Raw genomic sequence first — 21,635 nt, 5'->3', positions numbered from 1 at the left:
TTAACTAGTGTTAGAAGTTTTAATTGCCATTGTGTATAGAATAGACATTTTAAAAGAACATGGGATATGGATTTAACCTCCATATTTGAACATATACAAATATGACTTTTGTATGGGAGGCTGAAATATCCTCTAGGTAGGGCATCAGTTCAGGCCAGAAACAAAAGCCTCCTATATAGAGCATGTGTGATCTTTGAAAAATAGCTAGAGACAGTTCTGGAGGATGGGGCAATTCTACTAATAGACCTGGGAGATTCTGGCTCTATCTTGACTGAATATCTAAGTCTCAGATCCTCTGTTTGAGTTCTGCTAAAGTTTTATTGAGGCCTAAAGTAAATAAAGCTGATAGATTTTTATTAATTTGTCTTCACAGGGTGGATACAATCTATCATTCAGGGTAAGATGAACCAAGGAGGTTGTACTTTGCCCAAAACCTTAAGTGGCACAGTCTTGGTCCCAAAAGAGGTACAGCCTAATTCTAATTGCATTATAGCATTAGAGGTCGAGTAAGGGGTGCATGTTCTTGTTTTTTAGAAGCTTAGTTGGTATAAAGTCAAAGACTGAGCTCTTATTAAAGCACCCACCTGGATACCACAGAACTATATACCCAAAACTTTAGCCTTGAATAGCTTCATGGCAGCCGGGACAAAATTATTTCCATGATGGTTTGTAAATTCTGAAATTCCTAGAGATGTTCTTTGAGCCATTACTGCTAGTACCCTAACTTGGTTGCCCCAGCAGTTAGAAGATTGGAAATAGATGCCTAAGTCTTTGAAACATTTCACCTTCTCAACAGTCCTTCCATTTATTGATCATCTAGCCAAGGGGTTGAAATCTTTTCTTGAGGAGTTTTGGTTTTGAATGATTTATCTCAAGGCATGCTATATCACAAGAAGCCAATAATGTTCTAAGATACCTATGTAGCCCAATTTTTGATACAGAGAAAATGGCTGCATCATCTGCATATGGGGCAACTAGCAAGAGAGGGAGGATGAAACTCTGGGTTGACAAAAACCTCAACAATGTCATTAATATAAAGGTTGAACAGCAAGGGTCACATACCCATCCTTCCTTGACCCCTTTACAGGTAGAAATAGGCTCCATTAGATCCCCATTGCTATTACCCTCGACCTGTATGATAGTCCTTTGGTGTAACTGTATAATCAATTTAAGGAAATGGTGTTGCTAATGGTTAAGGTTGCTAATTTTCTCCAGAGTTTCTCTCAAGATAGAGAATCAAATGCTGCCTTTAGGTCTATGAAAATGTCATAGAGGGCTCCATTTGGAAGATTATAATGTTTCTCTACTAAATGGTGCAGAATTATATTCTGTTTCATTGTTGAATATTCATTTTTTAAATAATTTTTATTGAAGATTATATAAAACAGATACAACTAATACAAAAATCAAACATATTTATTTGTATTCAATATATATATCTATATCTCTCTATATATATATATCCTTAGCCTGGAGATAGGGATATATTTTATATCTTTTTTTAATTTTTAATTTTCGAATGATCTTCCAATTCCGTTTGTAAATCCAATATTTCCATCTTTTTCTTATAGATTGTAATTTTTAAGTCCACTTTAAAATCCATTTCAGTTATTTTCCAAGAAACTTTATTCTCTTCAGTAGCAACTTTTGGTTCCAATATAGGGTTAAATATCCCTAGGATTTCTTGAACCAATTTATAAAATGTTTCCTTTAAGGTGGCCATCTGATGCTCTCTGGTGATTAACCTTCAAGGCTTTGTTATCAGGTCAAAATGTAAACATAAAATTCTTTCCCACACTAGAGGTTCTTTTTAATTAACTTCCAAGTCTTTCTTTAGATGTAAGATGATATAAATTTCATCTAAATCCTTAGCATTTAAAAATGTCCCAAAAAACAACACTATAATTCCCCTTTTCTTATATATTACAAAAAATAAAGACCTTACAAAGCTGGAAACACATAATTATCTTTCTTTTTAAACCAACTGAAGAGAATTCACCCAGGAAATCTCCAACTTGCAGCTTTGAAGGTTTTTCAATCTTAATAGAACAGTAAGGAAAAAAAATACTAAACACCAAGGTGATTAAAAAGATGAGGTTTGGACAAACTTTAAGTCCTTAAAAAGACCACATTAACGGCTCAGAGCATGATGAAACCCACGGCTCCCAGCTGATCACAAGCAGCTGCGAAAACGGCAGTTTCTGCTACCGACTCACAAAAAAGAACTAGCTGTCCAGAATGCATGAGGGTAATCTCAAAACATCTCTTTCATCCAAAGAGAGTTACAGGCATCCAGGATCCCGCATCCAGCTGCCTTTTGGCCACAATGTCCCCGCAAAGCACGGGTGTCAGTTCTCCAGCCTCACTGGAAGTTAAATCCTCATTGTTGAATATTCAGATCTGAAACCAACCTGCTCAGGCACTTAGATATTCTCAGAATGCAGCTAATCTAAAAGTTCATGACATAAAACATGCCATAAAGTTTATAACTCTTGAAATAAGACTAATGGGGTGATAATTGGCAGAGTCACACCTATCTCCTTTTTTATATCTTGGAAGTATAATGGTATTAAGCCATTATTATGGCTATACTTATACATATAGACTTTTTTATGGCAGTGAAAAGACGCGCTAATACTGATCCCCACCAGGTTGGATTTAACTTTAAAAATTCAGGTGGAATTAAATCTTTGCCAGGAACTTTATCATGTTTTTGTTCAACAATTCACTTGGACAATTTCAGAAGAAGTGGCAGTCACTCTGGAAGGAGATCATCTAATAGCTGAATATAAGTGGTACTGTCTTGAGAAGATGTAAATAGACCTTGGAAATGCCTGGCCCAAGTATCAAGAGAAATTAAATTATTATCAGAATTTGCATTAGCTATAGATTTAGAAAAAAGGGTGCCAAAATGTATAATGTGATATTTTAAGGCATGCACCCTGATTAAGATAAATATCATCCTGATGAGGAAGAGATACAGAAGGCAACACTGAGGCACTAATAGATTGGATCATAGAGACAGCATTTGGGGACTAAAATATCACATATAAATGAAGAGTAAAACATGGTGTTAGAACAGACATGTAAATTACCCAAATGATTTTTTCCAGGAGAAAATAAACTATCAGCTCAGCCATAAAACACTTAGACACAAAGGAATGCTAACTCAGATAGAAGCAGCACTGGGAAACAAGGGCGTTTGATAACATCTAGGGAAAAGCAACATCTCAACAGATACATTCTCAGACCCCTTTGTTCTTCTCAAAAGGCCATTGTATTTACCCCATTAGCTTATCATCCTGACATTATTAATGCACACCTGCCATAAACCAGTCAATATTTTTGCTGTACTGATTAAATGTGCATTATAGTTTGCATAAATCTACTGTATATTAAGGGCGTGTATCCCTGCCTACTTGAGGTTTATCTATCACCTCCAGTACCAAATAAACCAATCTGTGTTTCATTGGAACTGCATGCTAGTCTCCACTCCAAAATGAACTCCTAACATTCTCCTAGACTACTACCTTTCTATCAGCTTTCCATGTCTTAAAATTTCTCTATTTTCTCATCTTTAATAAACATTCTACTAGCTATCCTTTTTTGCAAAGTTTGACATTTCGAACAGGAGAGAATCATGCACAGAACTTTTTTCCTACTTTGCAAAGGAGAACATGAGAAGGACCTGTCTGGCTAGGCAGAAAGAGAGAGAAATCCAAGCATGGTCTATGGACAAGTCAATGGTCACCTTTCTGTCTGTCTGTCTCTCATGTCCAGAAAGTTGCACAGGCAGAGTTCTATTCCCCCACCATTCCCTGCCCCTCCATCCTTGAGAGAGCAGAGGACAACTTTAAATTATTTTAAAATTAATGTATGAAAGTAATCATTTGTGATGGAAAAATAATAAAGCTGGAAACTCTCTCCCCTCCCCCTTGCCTCTCCTGCAGCAAACTCTTTACTCCTCCCCTTGCCTCTCTTTCTGCCCCCCGCTCCTGCAATCTCTTTTCTTCACTTCCTTCTGCCATTCTTTGCTCATGCAAAACAGGATCAGCTCCAAGCTATTGCATGACCCAAGAGTGACCATGTTCCACTGCCAAAAATAGCCCTCTTAACACTATCATACTGAAACAATGGGAGGGCCATAACCCGTCTGCTTAAGGATTTGCCATGGTTCTTATCTCACAATAGAAAAACCATTTATCTCCCATTTAACACCTATCCAAACCTATCCTCAAATCAGATCCCTCAGATTTCCTGCCTCTCAACCTCAAAAGTGTATAAATTGTATGCTTTTCTCTTGTTCAGGGTCCCTCTTTATTGGAAAGCAGGCACCCAATGATCATTGCAATAAACATGGTTCTTCTCCTCAGTGTTGTGTTCCTGTCTTTGGCAAAAATTCCACAACACATTAATAGAGATTGGATATGGAAGTTTATTCAGTTTTGAAACAGGACCTGATGAGAACTGGGAAATTAATTAGGGAACGTCCTTCATAATTCACCCTTGGCTTGTTTTTTGATTGGCACTCTGTCAAGGTACATTTAGGTGTAAGAGTTACCATTCTTAAGTTTTGTCATGAGCATTTTCAGACATAACATAGCAAGCATGCTTTCAATCACACTTATCCTTAGTAACTGGAAATCATTTGTAATTTGAAAAGGAACTACTGATCCGGGATGATACAGAAGAAGCTAGAGTCAAAATTAAACAATTTAGTTTATTTGGTGTGATTTGAAGGATAAATTAATTGGCTAGCTTTACATTCTACAAAATTTAAATGAGAACTATCTCAGTAACTAATGACCCATTTATTTAACTGTTTCTAAATGTAAATAATATATCTACTGTCTGTCTACATATTTTGTTCTAGGATCTGACTCTGAATCTTTTAAGAGCATAGCAATGACATTAGTATAAGGCATAGTAGTATTCCCCCTTCCCCTTCCAAGTCTTTGCAAGAATTAATCAGACAGTGTTCTGTAGTACATAACAATAAACAGTATTTATTGCAGATGCTTGGCAGCTATTTAGTTATGAAATAACCATTAAGAATCTCACTTTCAACAAAATTTTGAATTTTAGTAAATTAAAGAATTTTAGTAAATTACAGAAAAATCAAGGTATTTGGTTTGATTAGTTCATGATACAGAGCTGTTTCTTTTCATTTTAGTACTGCTGTGACAAGAGAATATAGGAATTTCATACTTCTAATATAAACGCTATTTACAAAAACAAATATACTTCAAAACGAAGCCTGGACACTATCACATAACACAATTCGTCCTGGAGAGCGACATACCTTTTGAAACATATCATATACTGGTGAATGCATCAATATTATTCAGAAACTATCATGTTGCTGCATATTGAATAATGCATGACAGTTTACTAGAAATATATAAATATTTCATAGCATACACCTTGTATATTTATACTAATTATTTTTTGTGAAATTAACAAATATTATCAGGAGAAAAGTGCTTAATCACATGGGATTATTTCTTTTTAAAAATCTGGATCTCTTAAAAGCCCTACTTTTAAGATGGCAGACTAGTATTACATGTTTTAAATAATATCCCTCTCCTACTTGTCCCAAACACTACAACTTGTGAAAATGCTGCTTTGCACTTTATAATTCTTCTCTAGAAAGTATTAAATAGCACTGCAATTAATATAGCTTTAACCCCAAATGCTATAAGTGGGTGGTGATAGCAACAGAAATATTAAACCCAAAGTACCCTAAAGGAATTTCCATGTGATTAGGAAGGATAACTGTTTGAAACTATTTCAGCATTTTGTCCTCAGTTGTGTAGATGACTGAAATTTCAAGTGAAACACCTCTTTTTCATAAACATTTCATGCTTCTTTTCTACCTTCTTCCATATTCATTTAAACTAAATATTCAACATATGGCATATCTGCAGTTTCATATCAGAGTAATATCCAGGAAGAAACAAAATACGACAACAAAATAAAAGTCTATGTCAATGGAAATGTGGTTAGTATATCTAATAATCATCCACCTAGGTATCCATCCAAGGGTCTCAGGCAAGTAGCTCAAATTCCTCAAAGAACTTTTCCTCTCCAGCTAATTGCAAAATTTTACAAAATTGCCACATCTACAAAACAGAAGGAAAGGAATCCCTTAAATTTGTAATATGATACTACATTCTCAATTTTATGTTCATTCTTCAGAGTACAATTAAAATAATCTATTAATACTATTTAAGCTATGAATAATCTATTAATACTATTAATATTATTTAGGCTAGGGTTGTGGAAATCACCTAAAAATATCACTTCAAGAAGCATAATCGGTCAAGCAAAGCACTCCTTTCTGCAGCATTAAAGCAGCAGCATCCTTCAGAAGGTTCTGCCCAAGTACTTCAAGGGTGTTTTCTGGTTCATTTATTTGTTTGATTTACATCCCAAATAGCATTCCCTCCTCCCATTTTTCTATGCAACAGCCCTGTGAGGTAGGTTGGGGTGAGAGACAGTGACTGACATAGAGTCACCCAGTGAGCTTCCATGGTCAAAAGTGGACTTGAACCTGAGTGTCTCCAGTACCACTTCAGCCCTTTAATTACTACAGCCACTGGCTTTCTCATGTTCTCTGTATATGTGAGTTCGTGCACAGACAACATTTGTACTGGGACCACCAGGGAAGAAAGCAGTTGTCTATGAATATATAACATGGTGTTTCTATAAAGCAGAGAATTTAATACCAAGCTATTGTTCTAACTTTCATCTTGAAAATATTGGGAGGAGTCTCTAGACTGAGAGTTACAGAGGGGTCTGTGAGGAATGACCTTGACAGTGAGCTGAGACATAGGGATATACTTCATCAGAGTTTGGAATTCACTTTACTTTCACACTACTGATCAGCCACATTTTGGAACTTGTGGTGGTCACAAGTACAAATGTTGTACTTGTGTACTTTCACACTGGTGGTCCCAGTACAAATGTTGTCTGTGCATGAACTCACATGCTTGTTCCTCAAACTGGAGATTCTGAGTCTAGGGATTCATTCATTCATTCATTCATTCATTCATTCATTCATTCATTCATTCATTCATTCATTCTTAAAGAAGGCTGACAATATCAGAAAGTAGGTCTATGATTCCTGAGAGTTCTGGTGACTGAGCACCCATCCAAATAGATAGGGCTAACCTTGAGAAACTGACCTCCTTTCCTTTGCAGTACACAAACCTGGGATCCAAGTAATATATTTCCACCTGTAATTAAAATCCTCAAGGATGTAATGTAAATGAATGTAAATTCTCAACTCATAAGCAGGGTCTGCTATCAGTTATGGGGTGAATGAAGAAAAACAAAGTGATGCATAATCCAAATGAGACAGCTGTTCTGGATTCATCAAAAGGTGGCTAAGGAACTGCTACATATTTTGGGCACTATTGTGGATAAAAAATATATGTGGCTTTCTTCAGCTATGTAATGTCACTTTGTCTAGCTAAGCCCTAAGTAACACTTAAGCAACTTTATCTTCACTAAAGCTTTCAATAGATTTTTTTTTAAAAGATTGATTTCTGAACAAGCACATACCATTCTCTCTCAGCCCAGATAAAAGATGAAAGACAAGAAGCAACTTTATCCAGGGAAAAAAACAGAAAGGAAAATATGCAGCTGGGTATAACATTCTGTATTCATATGTTAAAGTTACCTCCAGCTCTTAATACATTGTATTGCTGTGGAAATCAACTTTTATCCCATCTCTCACTTCATTTTCCTTTAAAAATATTTGCAACATTGGACTGCAGGGGGCTCATACATCTTTCTTCTTATTTATCCTCATGTGAAAACAATACTGGATTACTCTGGAGAGTTAGCATAATGCACACACACACACTATAATCTAAAATGGATTTATCTTTAGGCAAATCTATGATATAATTTATCTGTATTCTTTGGCAGGATAACTTTTTGAATATCGAAAATTGCTAATTTTTAAAATAAATGCTCATATTAGAAATATTTCAAACTCCTGTTTCTGTTCTTAATCTTTGGGGGTGTTGATTTTTCTTTTGGTACGCAAATACAATTCAATTGTGCCAAAAGCCTGGATTTTTTTTAAATGAGTCACTAATCCCTTCCCAATGGAAAAGATTTTAAAAAGGGAACTGATAATTTCATTCTCCAATTGCTAAAACTGTTCATTAATTAGTTGGGACACTGAAAAGTAGGGACAGACCTTTATTACAAAGATATTTATTTTAGTGAATAGTGACCACATGGTTTGCTTTTTACATCACCTGGAAGGGCTAGAGATGGGGTGTTGTTGCTCATTTGTTGGTTTTTAATGAAAACTGGTAATCTGGGCATTAGAACTCACCTACAGGCACAGCTGTTCTTACTTATCAAGTGGTCTGTTAATTAATCCAGATGAACTGGTCTGTTTTTCAAATAATCAAATCAGAACCTAAATCAAATGTTGTAGTACAGCCTACATTTCTTATGGGTGGCTTCACAAAACAATCTCAGGTGAGCAGTGGCTGTTCAGTTCAGCACAATCATGACCTATTCTGAGCAACCAAACCTTTCCTTCTCCCTTGCCCCTTTTACCTTTTTCCAGGTTTCTGCTGGACAGCTACTACACCCAACTTTCCTCCACAGTTGGAACAATGTGAGTAAGGTTTCCCACCGTGCTTTGGAATACTCCAGCAGTGAAAACATCTAATTCTGTACTTTTTGTACCTGAGGAGAAAGAAGTTTAATAAGATGACCATGTCACTGGTCATTCCATATCTCCGTTCACTGACTAAGCTGAATTTTGTAAGCTATACCAACCTTCTTCCCATGTTGCTGTATCTTCTCATTTGCATGAAATGAAATGAAAATGTCTTGTCTTGGGGGTGCATGAAATATTTGTGGGATATAAGAAAAATATTTCCTGTGGACAATAGGGCCAATAGTATTAGGGATTATTGGAACTGTTTTCCAACTTATTTCAAGGGCAGCATCTTAGTCATAGTTCAAATCACCTTTCTCCTTTCTATGCGTTATTGTACCTTTAGTATATAAATCAGAAGCAGTTCTGTGTTTAGCCAGTTCTGTAGCAACTCCTAGACCTTATCAAATATCATTATTGAACTATAATAGCATAGGATGCTAGATACCTAATGCCGCAAGCATTACAGAGAGGGGTCCCATCTTCAGCATCTCTCCACAGTGGTGTTTTCCTAGTCTTGCAAGAAGCACAACGCTTATTCCCTTGAAATCAAAGAGCAATTAGGTCAAGTAATATATCTGAGCAATTAAAATTTGCTGAAAGCATGTCTTGTAATTTTCTTCTAACTTGGACAGTTTCAGGACTAGATATATGGTGTTTAGCTTTTGTTTTGGTTTTTTGGCTGCTCTGAATTTTTGGGAAAAATCCTGTTGACATGAAATATGTCATACGTGCTCATCATTGAAGACTTTGTAAAGAAAATTCAGAATGAATGGCCTTTAATAGGTTAATGTACGTCATTTATACAATACTTAGTATCTATAATTTTCAAATTGTCTCCCTATCTTATTTCAATAATCCTACAAATAGTCTGGTGATAATCATAACTGGGAACCAAATCACTTACAGTAGTGATTTTTTTGCTAGGACAATTCTTAAATGGAGAGTTCTCAACTCATAGTTTAAACTACTTGACTGCACTATAAAGTATAATTTAAAATTGCAATTTAGCACTTAAGTGCTATCTGCCAATCCTTCTGTACAGCTGGCTTATAATCAGAAAGAAATGATGATTCAGACTATAGCACAGAATCACGATTGAGTTGGAAGGGGCCATTTAGGTCATTGAGTCAACCCCACCCCCACCTCCAGTCAGTGCAGAAATCCAAATTAAAGTATCCCAGACAGATGACTGTCTATCCTTCCTTGAACAGATCCCACCAGCTCTCTGTATAACTGGATTTACTGTTGAACTACTGTTACTGTTAGGATTTTTTCTAACATTAATTTGGGGGATGCTTACTAGTGACTTATAGCCATAGGAATCCAGTATAGACCATGATGTCACGAAAATGATGAAGCATGAGTTGTGATATTACAACACAAACCTCGTAACTTACATACTTGTGCTGCGACATCAGGAGGCAGTTATGAAACACTGAGGTCTGCATGGTGTATATTTCATCACTTGCCAGTCTTGCCTGTCCAATACACCTGTGCTCATAGTATCTTCTACAGTCATCCAACCATCACTAGTGATGGAGCCATATTACCCAAATTATGTTTGGATTATACTAGAAATTGCTACAAGTGACTCTTGGGGATCCCTGTAGAGTAACCACATCTTATTAGTATTTTGAACAGCAACTCCATGAAATCTTTAGAGGAGATGGCCTTATTTAAAGCCTGCCAGTTACAACCCCAGGAAGGGTTCCTCAATATTTAGAGATGTACTTTTTGCCTTGGTGTGTGATTATTTAAAATACCTTATACAATGTTTCATTTAATGTTTGATTATTTTAAAATACTTCTCCCCAATTTTTATTTAAAACCTCAAAGTGGCTAACAAAAATTTAGCCAAAAACACAGTATATATTTAAAACAAAGAAAATACAGTTCATACAGTTTAAGATATTTAAAACAAATGACTGTAAATACCAATGAATCTTATTCATCACATGAGATGCTTCTAAGCTGCTGAGTTTTAAATAGGGATGGAATTCGTTTAATTAATTAATTATTAAAACATACTAGCCTTAAAAATAGTGTATAGTAGTTACTAGGGGAAAAATCTCTTTGACAAGTGGAAAGTGATTCCCTCCCATACTGTGTTGCCTATCAAACTACGATAATTATTAGAGGCTGTTTATTATATGTTAAAATAACTCCAGGTTGTCAACTTATTAGTATATTTGACTTCAGAACACCATGAAAATGAGTCTCCCATTTCCAACTAATGCTCCCTTTCCAACTAATGTTGTGCCTCAAGGTTAGTACATTCTTGTGCAAACATACATTAGTATCTATCGATGATGTAACAAACTGATCTCCCAACTATGCTCTGCCAGAACAATACTGCAGCTTGGCTTATAAAGCAAGGAATACATGATGACAAATTGTGACATCAGGATAACAGTAGCATTGGTTGGAGCCAAACCAAAGCAGTTAATTGCTTAATCAACTGTTTAATAGCTCTGCCTTTGGGTTCTAATGTTCTTACTAGATTGCAATATTCATACTAGATTATAAGACCCAATCTTTTCCTGAAAAAAAAGATAAATCGCAGCATGTTTTTGTCATTGACACTTTAAACATTACTAGTTAGTATTACAAGTGTTTACTGACAAAAGAATTAACGTACTGTGAGTAGAGAGGAATCCTTCCTCTTCTGAACTGCCAGCTTTGCACTCTTCTCCTGCTAAAGGGACTCCGCTTCTTTTCCTAAGTTTTCCACTGAGCAGAGATTAGATGTTTAGCATTTTAAGTGTGCTTTTAAACAAAACCATTTCCCAAGTCACTTGATTTCACTTTGTACCCTGACCTATACTGAAAGCTGAATATAACCAACAATCTTTAATGCTTCTCTCACATTTCTTTACAGCATCTCTGATATATATGCCATGAGTCTCATTTTAGAGATTGAAGAGGAAGGGAAAGGCATAAATTAGACACCCAAGAGCATTCTATGGCCAAGCTGGTTCTTGTTATTGTTTTCCCTGAGGACAGCAGGATCACATTAACTATACAATTATCCACCCTAATGGCAGAGGCCAAACAAAAGAACATAATTGATCACAAACTGTTTATAGGAGAGTTTTTACTAAAAGATTGTTTACCAAATGTGAATTAACTCTGCAGCTTTGTGAGCAATACCTGGTACAATGAAGTTCAAGACAGTTTAATTAATTTTCAACCAAAGCAGTAAGAAACTTACTCAAATCAGACTTGATCCAAGATGCATCTAAATACAAAAAGGATCTTATATCTGTTAAAATGTGTCTTCTAAATGTAAGCTCCCACATTTACAGATCTGTCCTATATATGTCTACGCAGAAAAAAGTTCTATGGTTCATAGGAGTTATTCCTGGATCAGTAGGAGTCAAGACTGAACAGCTCAACAAGTGTAATATAGAAATATAAACTCAGTAATAGCCATGCTGATCATAAAGAAAATATAGAAACCTCTAACAAATAGTTCATAGGTACCGTAGTTTATAAATACAATTCTGCAGCTAAGCCTAAAAAACAGTTGAGGCTTAAAAGGGGCAGGTAGAGAACAGATAACAAAGTAGAAAATACAGTTCCTCATATCTTACCTTCCTTAGGATTATTTTACTTCATCTAAATCACAGTGTGTTACAAAATGAAAATAATAAAAAAGGTGCCCCTCCTTTTTCTTCTTTTTTTTTTTTTTTTTTTTTGCTGGTTATCACATGTTTGGCATGGCAACGGTATGGAAAGTGATCAAGGCAAGAGGAGAATAGGTCATGTGAAGAATAAATAGTATAGTGGGGTCTCCTTTCTGTAGAATTTACTCCCAAAATAAAATGTTCAACTCTGGTGACCTTTATATATTAGGAACTACAGTTCCAACCAGAATGATCAATGGCCAGGAATTATGAGTGATCTAATCCATAATTTCTGAAAGGCATGAAGTCCCTTATCACGGAGATAAGAGTGACTAGAAGACAACACAGCCTTTGGGTGGCTGGGAAGTGACTTACAACCGCAGTTCTGAGACTGGTTTTTCCCCAGCAATACAGTACTGAACTTCTGAGAGTACTGCTTTGTATCTACCAGTCAGTACTTGCCTAGCTGGAATTCCAGGAAGAAGTTACAGATTATCACTTCCTCGACACCTTATCTCCATAGGTGACCAGACTGACTCAACAAAAACAGAAAGGAACAGAAGGAAGACTGGCCAAGAATTATAACTCTGTTGCAATCTTTATCAACATGGTGCCTTACTATGTTAGGAACTGACATTGTCTCTTGTCATCTGGAAAACAAGGCTCAATGGCTTATTCTTCCGTGGAGAGCACAGCAGGGGCATTTGGAATTCTGAAAACATGTTATGGACTCTCATAAAATGGCTGCTATAAGGGGTGGTGGAGGTGAGAACAAATGTCCATTCATAAAATGGCCTCCAGGGAGACATTGCCCTTCCAAAACATCTATTTACCAAAATACTTCCACCCAACCCCTCTAGCCTCCCCAGTTCTTGCACAATTTTTGATACTGCTGTTGTGGCTTACCTTGGTCCTTTTGTTAGGCAAGAAGGTACAGCCACCTATCATTTTTATTTTCCAAGAAAAGTTATGAGATCCATGCGTCATTTTTGAAAGTAAAAATGATGCTGGAGGCTTTGCAAGGTGGGCTTGGGAACATGGTGAGATAGCAACTGGTTCTTTAGGGTCTACAGACACTGGGGTGGGCTCCCAAACTCAACTGCTTTCAATATCTGAGTGTTCTTTCAAAGTTTGACTAACCCAAAATGATGGGAAAGCTTGATAGGTATCTCTCTTTTAAGGCAAAATGCAGCTTCTAGGAATTGGGGCACTACACAGGGGAGAATGTTTAAATCTTTGTGGAGTCTTTGACATTTTTTCCAATCATTACTTGTGGGACACAGTATGCATATTAGACAAGTTAATTAAGAAAATTATTATTAAATTATTAAATGGAAAATTATTCTTTAGTCTTACAGAGCAGCTTTTTTAGCATATCTGGGAATTTGGAGCCACAGGTTCACTGATGTGTCCTGCAGCAACTGTACCTGCTGAATTGGGGGTTAATGAGAAGGCGACAGCCCTCTGAGCTGCTTTGACACAGACAGAGTTTCATGTGGAGTGTCACCCCTTGGAAATTTGGGTCCAGAGCATCATAGCTCCTCCTGGGTCTAGGCTGCTTGCGGAAGACTCTCCTCCTACCTCTCTGTGACTCAGAGAGTTGTGCCAGTCTGGGCTCTTCCACACACGCTGTCCACAGCAGGTGGCTACCATGGTCTTTAGCGTGAGTAATGGGAGACCTCTCATGAGCAACCTCCCCAGCTTCTGGGGGCTTGACCTGATCTAGAGGTTCCGACTCAAGGCTGGAGCAATGGAGGCTGATGAGGCTCAGAGCATCCGCGGGAGCAAAAGACACTAGGGGGGAGGGGAAACAGTTGCACTGGGGCGCACAGACACCGTGGACCGAATGCATGGCCCGACCCAGCTGCCACAGAGGCTTTCCTGGGTTACTGCTGATTGGCTTTGCCTGGGACAGCAGCTGCGCACTCTCCTGCAGGAAGCTGAGGGCTTTGCTGTCCGGCATCTGAAGGCAACAAGCCATGTCACTGAAAGGCTCAAACCTGCAGGTGAGAGGGAATAAGCAAAAAGCACTGAGTGAGCCAAGGTGAAGGAGGAGATTGTCACGTGTGCTTATAAAAGGGTGGGGCACTTACACCAAACTCTCCTTCTTCCACGTGCACCAACTAAGGGCTGCCCCCACATAAGAAATACTAACATTTCCATACTATTTTTAAAATTTACAAATGGCTCTTCTAAAAACTGTTTTTAATAATGTCCCCATAAGGAGGTTATCTTGGGCTGCTTTTTAGAGGACTTCCAGCCCCAAATAGTTCTGTAATCATTCTCTATCTCTACTATGTGCTAGTATAATTTCTGTATGAGAGGTTCTCCTGGCACCCATCCAAATTTAATTAAAAATATTTTTCTAATTTATTAAAAGAACTTTTTAAAAAAAAATCCTAACCAAGGGTTCAACACATATGAAAACATTCAGACTTTTTATACTGAAAAATTATCTGTGACTTTATCATGAACAGTTATCTATTTTATTATTTATGCTTTAGCCGGTATACACAACTAAAGGCCCTATAAATCTGTTGTAGCATCTAGAGAAAATATTGAAACAAGTGATCAACAATTGCTGTAACACAATTTAATGTCAGTGAGCTGACTAGATATAAATATAGGTGCTCTAAAATTTTATGAACCATATGACTTATTTCCAAGTAAATGTACTGCTCAAATGGGTTTCAAAAGAAAAGAAGTTCAGTAATAACTGGGACTCATCTCCTCAAACATCTATAGGCATTTTAGCGACCATGGCTTGTTAATGAATACGTTTGGCAATAAGTCTCACAAACTGACAGATTGATTATAGGACTGTAGTCCACAAAAGTTTGTGTCCTAAATCTTCAGGATACCACAGAACTGTTGCTTGCACAATGAATTATTACAGAGACCATCCTGTTGGAAACTTCCCTAAATAAATAAAGCTTCACTTTCTTACATAATTCATTACCCTTTTTCCATGTATCCTTCCATAATCCATAAGGCTTTGTATATTCCCCTCCCCCCCATAACTTCAGCATGATTATTCTAACCTTAATCTAAGAGATCTACCCTTAGCAGAGGGAGTTTTTGAAATGAAGAGTTTGGAATTTGGAGCCAAGTTATCAACGCGTTCTTTGCCTGAAGCAAATCAGAGCCCCGGTGGGTGGCGCACCTCCTGGCTCGCTTCTGCCGTGCGAGCTCATCACCTGTAGCTTTGAAAATCGACCTACGGGACCGGGGATCGCCCTGCTTCGAATATCCCATCCTTTGAACACGACTCCTTAGGTTCCCTCAGCTCCCCAGTCTAATACAGTGCAGGACTTCGTGGGAACGGCCCAAGGAGGCACTTCCCTGAAAGAGACGCCCGTCTGCCATCTCAAGGGAGGCACCAATCATTGATACATCCCCTTTCCCCTCCACGCGAGACTGAGGTGAGTTCCAGCCCCCCCGCTTTCCCCAACAGTCTTGCTCACTAATTCCTCCTCCTGCTCTGGAGGCTGCTCTTTCCCATATCCGGACAAGTTACTCCAGGCTGGCTAAACAAGAGGCACCCTCCTCCTGGGCTCACCGCCCCTCAAGGAAAACCCACAAGGCGCCCGTATAAAGTTTCCCGCCCCCTCAGCTGCCCACATGTGCAAGCCCCCGCGCGGGGTTCCCGCTTGCAACTTCTTGACCAATAGTAACCAACCCTGCTTGGGCTCGCGCCGCTCACCACCCAAAGGCTAATCTGGCTAGAGCGTGCGGGGAAGATGCAGCCCCCCTCTACACACGCCGCGGTTATTTCCGAGTAAACGGGGAAAGGGTTTCGCTCTAAAGACCCATCCTAAACCACACCTTGCTCGGAAATAAATCCCAATAAGATTACATAGAATTAAAACAAATGAGCCGGTAGCCCAGGTCCTTTGCAGATTTACTCAGAAGCAAGTCCCACTGCGTTTAGTGAGGGTTACTCCTAAACTTATCGTCCGCGGGATTAAGCCCCCGTTTGATTCTGAGAGGTCCAAAACGCTAATTCGGATCCCCCAGCTGAGTGGGCGCAATCACCCAGAAGCTTTTCCGGATCTTCTTCGGCTGCGAACTGATCTGGAGCCTCTCCTTCCCAGGAGCAGATTATAGATGTCAGTCAGAGCAGCTAACCTGAATTCTCTACCGGCGGCTGTTTCTGACCCGATGCCCCCTGAGGTGGAGGGCGGGCTGCTGATAGGCTCGGATTCCAGGCAAGGTGGGCAGAGCAGCTCCTGCAGGACAGAAAAATCTGGGGGTTGCCCTTCCAAGAAAAGCTCCCCCTCCATGACCGGCAGTCCGGAGGGAAAAACTGACGCCGATCACCACCTTCAACGGCGCAAGATTCAACCTTACAACGAAGGTGCTAAATTGGGCACACCTGGGAGCGCAGGGCCGGCACCTATAAAAGGGGATTCGACTCTCCCCTCCTCTGTCCCAACCCGCCAACCAGCTTTAGGCGATGTCGATCCGAAGAGGAGAAGGTAGAGATTGGAGCGGAGCAAAAATGTGCACGAGGTCAAGGATATCCCCGAAACGGAGAACGGACCAAAAGCAGGTTCCCTTACCGTACCGAAGTGAGGGCATCTTCTGTAAAGTAAGATGCTGGGTGTCTTTCCTAGAGTCTGTCATGACTTTTTTTTTTTTTTTTACAGAGGAGGAAAATGAATTTGAGAAATTAGGGTAAGCGGCTTCATTGAGTTAGTTAAGTGGAGCCTCCATGTTAAAAGATGGAGGAGATATCACTGCGTGCTTTGCTTTAGCTTTTAGCTGTGTGCTTTAGCTGAACTTTGGTTGCTCAGCTTTCAAGAGCCATCCAATTGGTTACTACTGAAAACATTGTTCAACTAAGTGGGTTTGAACCAATGTACATTCAGCCACCTAAAAGTTCTGAGCAAGATACTCTTTGCTTGAAATATATCTGATTAAAAATTATCGGATGTAGTATGCATTTGCTTAGTTTTTAAAATAAGGAACTGGGGTCACATTTGGAAGCAATCTACTTCCTTCTAAGTATGTCTACAGCAAGTGGTAACACCTGGCTAATCTCACCTGAGAACAAAGCCCCAAACTGTTAACTCAAAAGGTTAGCATGTGGATGGAAGACCCAGGACTGTAGGCTAGACTGCAAGGAGAAGAAAGGGTCTTAGAAGTTGGCAGTGGCAAACAATTTCTGACTTGTAAGAAAATTATATGGATGCACCCACTGAGTTGCAGGAATTCGATCTGACTGGAAAGTAACTTCACTTTTCTGCTGAGGTTGGATATGAAGAACTCAGGTACAGATCCACATTCACACATTCAGACCCAAATCCTTCTCAGCTGAACCTGCTTTTTAAGCTTATTGAGAGGATAATATGCCAGCTTCCAGTGGTTCTGGCTGTGCAGGCTGAGCTTCATCGGTCCTCCACTTAGGCTGCCCTTTTCTAAGCTCTTGGACTATGGGCTACCAACATCTATGATGTCCACCCAAAATATGGAGGCTATTTTAGGTCAGGGCAAGCTTTTTGTAGCTTTGGGGTGTGACAATGGCTCTAGGTACATTAATAGGGGTGATTGGTTTGTTTGCTTTACTTTGGGTTTTTAAGAAATTAAATAGGTGCATTAAGCTTAATGGAGAAACTGCTGTGTATTTTGTTTTTGTTTTTTTAATGTGAAATTTCAGCAGCACAGTCTGCAGGAGGGCTACAGAAAAGGTGTTGGGACAGCACATTTCAGAATTTGGCCAATGCCCACCCCCTGCTTAAGCTGCTCATTTCAGCAGGATTATTTAAGAGCAAAAACTTATAAGAGTTTGTCAGCCTAAAGGAAACTTTTCTGGTTTTGAGCTAACATAATCCCTTCCAAGTCTAAGGGTTGTATATCAATTTTGAAAATTCCCTGAGATTGGGGACATAAATGATTTTTTTAAAAACCCTCAGATACCCTTCCCTGCCCAAAATTCTTCTCTTTTTAAAGGGGTGGTGGAAGGTTGGTATTTGTGGTCTCAGATCTTACTTGGCAGTGAGTTTTTTCACAGAACTGGATTCTCATATAAGCACCAATGGAAATAGATACACTTGACTTCCTTTGCACTATTCCTAGCATTGGTTTCCTCAAACTGTATCTTTTGATCAAAATATTACTTTTAGATAAATTATAATTTCTGAGTTATTAAATCTGCTTATCATGAAGCAGTTTCCTTATTGTATTTATTTGATGCCAACTGACTCTAGGTATCATGTTCATAGATGACCTCTTGGGCTTATGGATACAACTTCATTTGGGACTAATCCATCTGTATTGTTCAGTATCTTAAATTGCTGGAATTATGTCCTTTTTAGTGAAAAACAAAAGGCTGTCCCACATCTACAGGTGTCAATCACATTTGTCAAAAACTGAAGTTTCTCAAACTTGGGGCTGAGTCTGCTGTTTTGGAATAGGATGAAGCAACCTGTTTCAGGCGGCATCAGGAAGGGAAGTGAGAGTGAAAGCAAGAACTGGTATCTGACTGGTGCAACATTTTAAAGCACGGGTCTGAATGAGATAATTGTTCTAACAAATAACCACAGATGTATTCGTAAATTACCACAGGTATGAATACATTTCTCTCTACCTCTTGCTTGAGTTCTTGTGGACACACCACATATTTACAGTGGAGCTTAAAAGTTTGTGAACCCTTTTGTATTTTCAATTATTTCTACACAAATATGTCCTAAAATATGATTTCTTCACACAGGTCCTACAGCTAAAGAGAACCCAGTTAAACAAATGAGTCAAAAACATACTTGTTCATTGATTTATTGAGGAAAATTATCAAAAGCTACATATTTGTGTGTGGATTATCAGTTCATTTGAAGTGGAAATTAGAGCGAGGCATTTCAATCAATGGGGTGATAATCAGGTGTGAGTGTGGGAAGAGAATTTATTTAAAGAAGAGAATTTTGGGTATTCACTATCAAGTCTGATCTTCACACAGGTATGTGGAAGTGTGTCATGGCTCAAAGGAGATTCCTGAAGACCTCCAAAAAACAAGTTGTTGATGCTTACCACTCTGGAAAGATTACAAAACAATTTCCAATGATCTTGGACTCCACCAGTCCACTGTCAGGTAGATTGTGTACAAATGGAGGCAGTTCAACACCATTGTTACCCTCCCCAGGAGTGGTCAAGCAGCCAAGATCACACCAAGAGCAAAGTATATAATACTCTGGGAAGTCTCAACCCCAGGATAATGTCTGGGGAACTAAACATGTCTCTTGTATCAGTGAATGTCAGTGTTTATGAGACCACCATCAGGAGAACAGTGAACAACAGTGGTGTACATGGCAGAGTTGCAAGGAGAAAAGTCACTACTCTTCAAAAAGAACATTGCTGCCCATCTACAGTTTGTGAAAGACCATGTGGATAAGCCAGAAGGCTATTGGAACAATGTTCTGTGGATGGATGAGACCAAAGCATAACATTACAGCTCAAATGAAAAGCATTCTCTTTGGCGAAAGGCAAACACTGCATTCCAGCGTAAGAACTTTATTCCAGCTGTGAAACGTGATGGCAGTATCATGGTCTGGGGTTGCTTTGCTGTCTCTGGAGCAAGGCAGCTTACCATCACCAAATGAACTAGGAATTCTGAACTGTAGCAGCAAATTTTACAGGAACATGTCAGGGTATCTGTCCGTGACCTGAAGCTCAAGAGAAAGTGGGTCATGCAGCAAGATAATGACTGAAAACCCACGGGTCATACTACCAAAGAATGATTAAAGCAGAAGAAATTTAATGTTTTGGAATAGCCAAGTCAAAATCCTGACTTTAATCCTATAGAAATGTTGTGGAAGGACCTGAAGGGGGCAATTTATGCAAGGAAGCCCACCAACATTCCTGAGTTAAAAGGAGGAATGGGCTAAAATTCCTCCAAGCTGATGTGCAGGACTGATCAGTTATCAGAAATGTTAATTGCAGTTACTGCTGCCCAAGGGGGGCACACCAGTTACTGAAAGCAAAGGTTCACATACTTTTGCCACAGACAAATATGTAGCTTTGGATCATTTTCCTCAATAAATCAATGAACAAGTATAATGTTTTGACTCATTTGTTTAATTAGGTTCTCTTTATCTAGAACAGATCACATTTTAGGTCATATTTATGCAGAAATATTGAAAATTCAAAAGGGTTCACAAACTTTTAAGCATCACTGTATACTTTTCATATTGTACACATATTTGCCTTTTACTACATATTTATGAACATTTTAGCTGCTGCAATGGAAGAGAAACCTAAATATGATAATCTACGAAGACTGCTGCACAGAATGAAAAAAATGGTTTTGCTGAGAGAAATTCCCACTGTACCCGAAAGGGCTATAGCAAGATTGGAAAACTTGTGGTCCTCTGGGTGATGTTCAGTTCCAATCAATCTCAATCAGCACGGGCACTGGTCAAAGATTATAGGCGTTGTAGTCAACCTTTGGAGGAGCATAGGTTGCTCAAACCAATTTAACAGCATAAAACTCATCTGAATTGTAGATTAAGCCTCTCCCAACTACTTGTTAAATAAACAAAAGCAGATCCATCATCTATACCAATGCTGTACCAGATCTGGTGGGAAGAGTATCTATTTTCCTTGCACTGAAAGTATGTAGACAATAATAATACACAGACATTATCTACATACAAAACTGATTCTTTTCTGAAAATGTTTTTTTCCCCCTACAAATTAATCTGGAAAATAGCATGCTGTATGCCCACCAGGTTTGTTGTAATTCTGCTGATGACACTACTCTGATAGCCAAAAATGCAAAGGATCCACAAGCCTTAATAAAAAAAGTCAAGGAGCACAGTCAATTAATGGTACTAAAATTAAATATAAAGAACAACAAACTAATGGCAACAGGTACAACAGCCAGCCATAGTGAAGTGGTAAATAACTTCTACCTTTTAGGATCAACCATCAACAGTAAAGGAACAAGCTGCAGATTAACATTTTGCAGAACAGCCGTGAAGGCTTTGGAAAAGATATTCAGATGCCATGCTATGTCTATACCTACAAAGTTCTGAATAGTGCAGGAAAAGGTATTCCTTGTGACATTCTATGGAAGTGAAAGTTGGACTTTGAAGAAGCAGGATAGAAATAACAATGACACTTTTGAACTTAGGTATTGGAAAAGCCTCCAAAAATCTGCTTTAGAACTCTTGTCTATAACACTTCTAAGTGGCTGTGCAATTCCAGGAAAAAAAAGGCAACCACTTAAAAGTATTGCAGACAGGTGCTACGGTTGTGCTCCTGAACTCTTCAAAGTACCTGCGTCTGAATCTGAAGTGCTGCACAGTCCCCGCCTTACATACACA

The 21,635-nt window shown here is 38.6% G+C and overlaps 1 protein-coding gene across 1 annotated transcript; it reads right to left on the bottom strand.

Moving 5' to 3' along the window:
- Positions 1-481: 481 nt before the first annotated feature.
- On the bottom strand, positions 482-21,539 carry ZGLP1 (zinc finger GATA like protein 1). Its single transcript, XM_088137706.1, has 6 exons — positions 16,447-21,539; positions 13,746-14,318; positions 11,331-11,422; positions 9,138-9,231; positions 8,584-8,715; positions 482-6,122 (listed from the first exon to the last, which is right to left on the bottom strand). Exons 1-6 carry the CDS (start codon positions 16,599-16,601, stop codon positions 6,092-6,094), a joined length of 1,077 nt encoding a protein of 358 aa, XP_087993832.1. The 5' UTR covers positions 16,602-21,539; the 3' UTR covers positions 482-6,091.
- Positions 21,540-21,635: the final 96 nt, after the last annotated feature.

Source organism: Python bivittatus, unplaced genomic scaffold, assembly GCF_059951505.1.
Source record: "Python bivittatus isolate LINGU-HERP-01145 unplaced genomic scaffold, Pbiv_v1 ctg000220_np1212, whole genome shotgun sequence".
NCBI classification, from domain to species: domain Eukaryota; kingdom Metazoa; phylum Chordata; class Lepidosauria; order Squamata; family Pythonidae; genus Python; species Python bivittatus.
The sequence above is the reverse complement of the archived record's forward strand: the minus strand, read 5'-3'. Positions and strand labels throughout refer to the sequence as shown.

Excerpts from the sequence above, each read along its gene's own strand:
- ZGLP1 (XM_088137706.1), bottom strand. The coding sequence starts at position 16,601 with ATGGAGGGGGAGCTTTTCTTGGAAGGGCAACCCCCAGATTTTTCTGTC. Across the intron at positions 14,319-16,446 it reads GCCGCCGGTAGAGAATTCAG|GTTTGAGCCTTTCAGTGACA; the intron begins GTTAGCTGCTCT and ends TCTCACCTGCAG. Across the intron at positions 9,232-11,330 it reads AGGATTCCTCTCTACTCACA|GGAATAAGCGTTGTGCTTCT; the intron begins GTACGTTAATTC and ends TTTGATTTCAAG.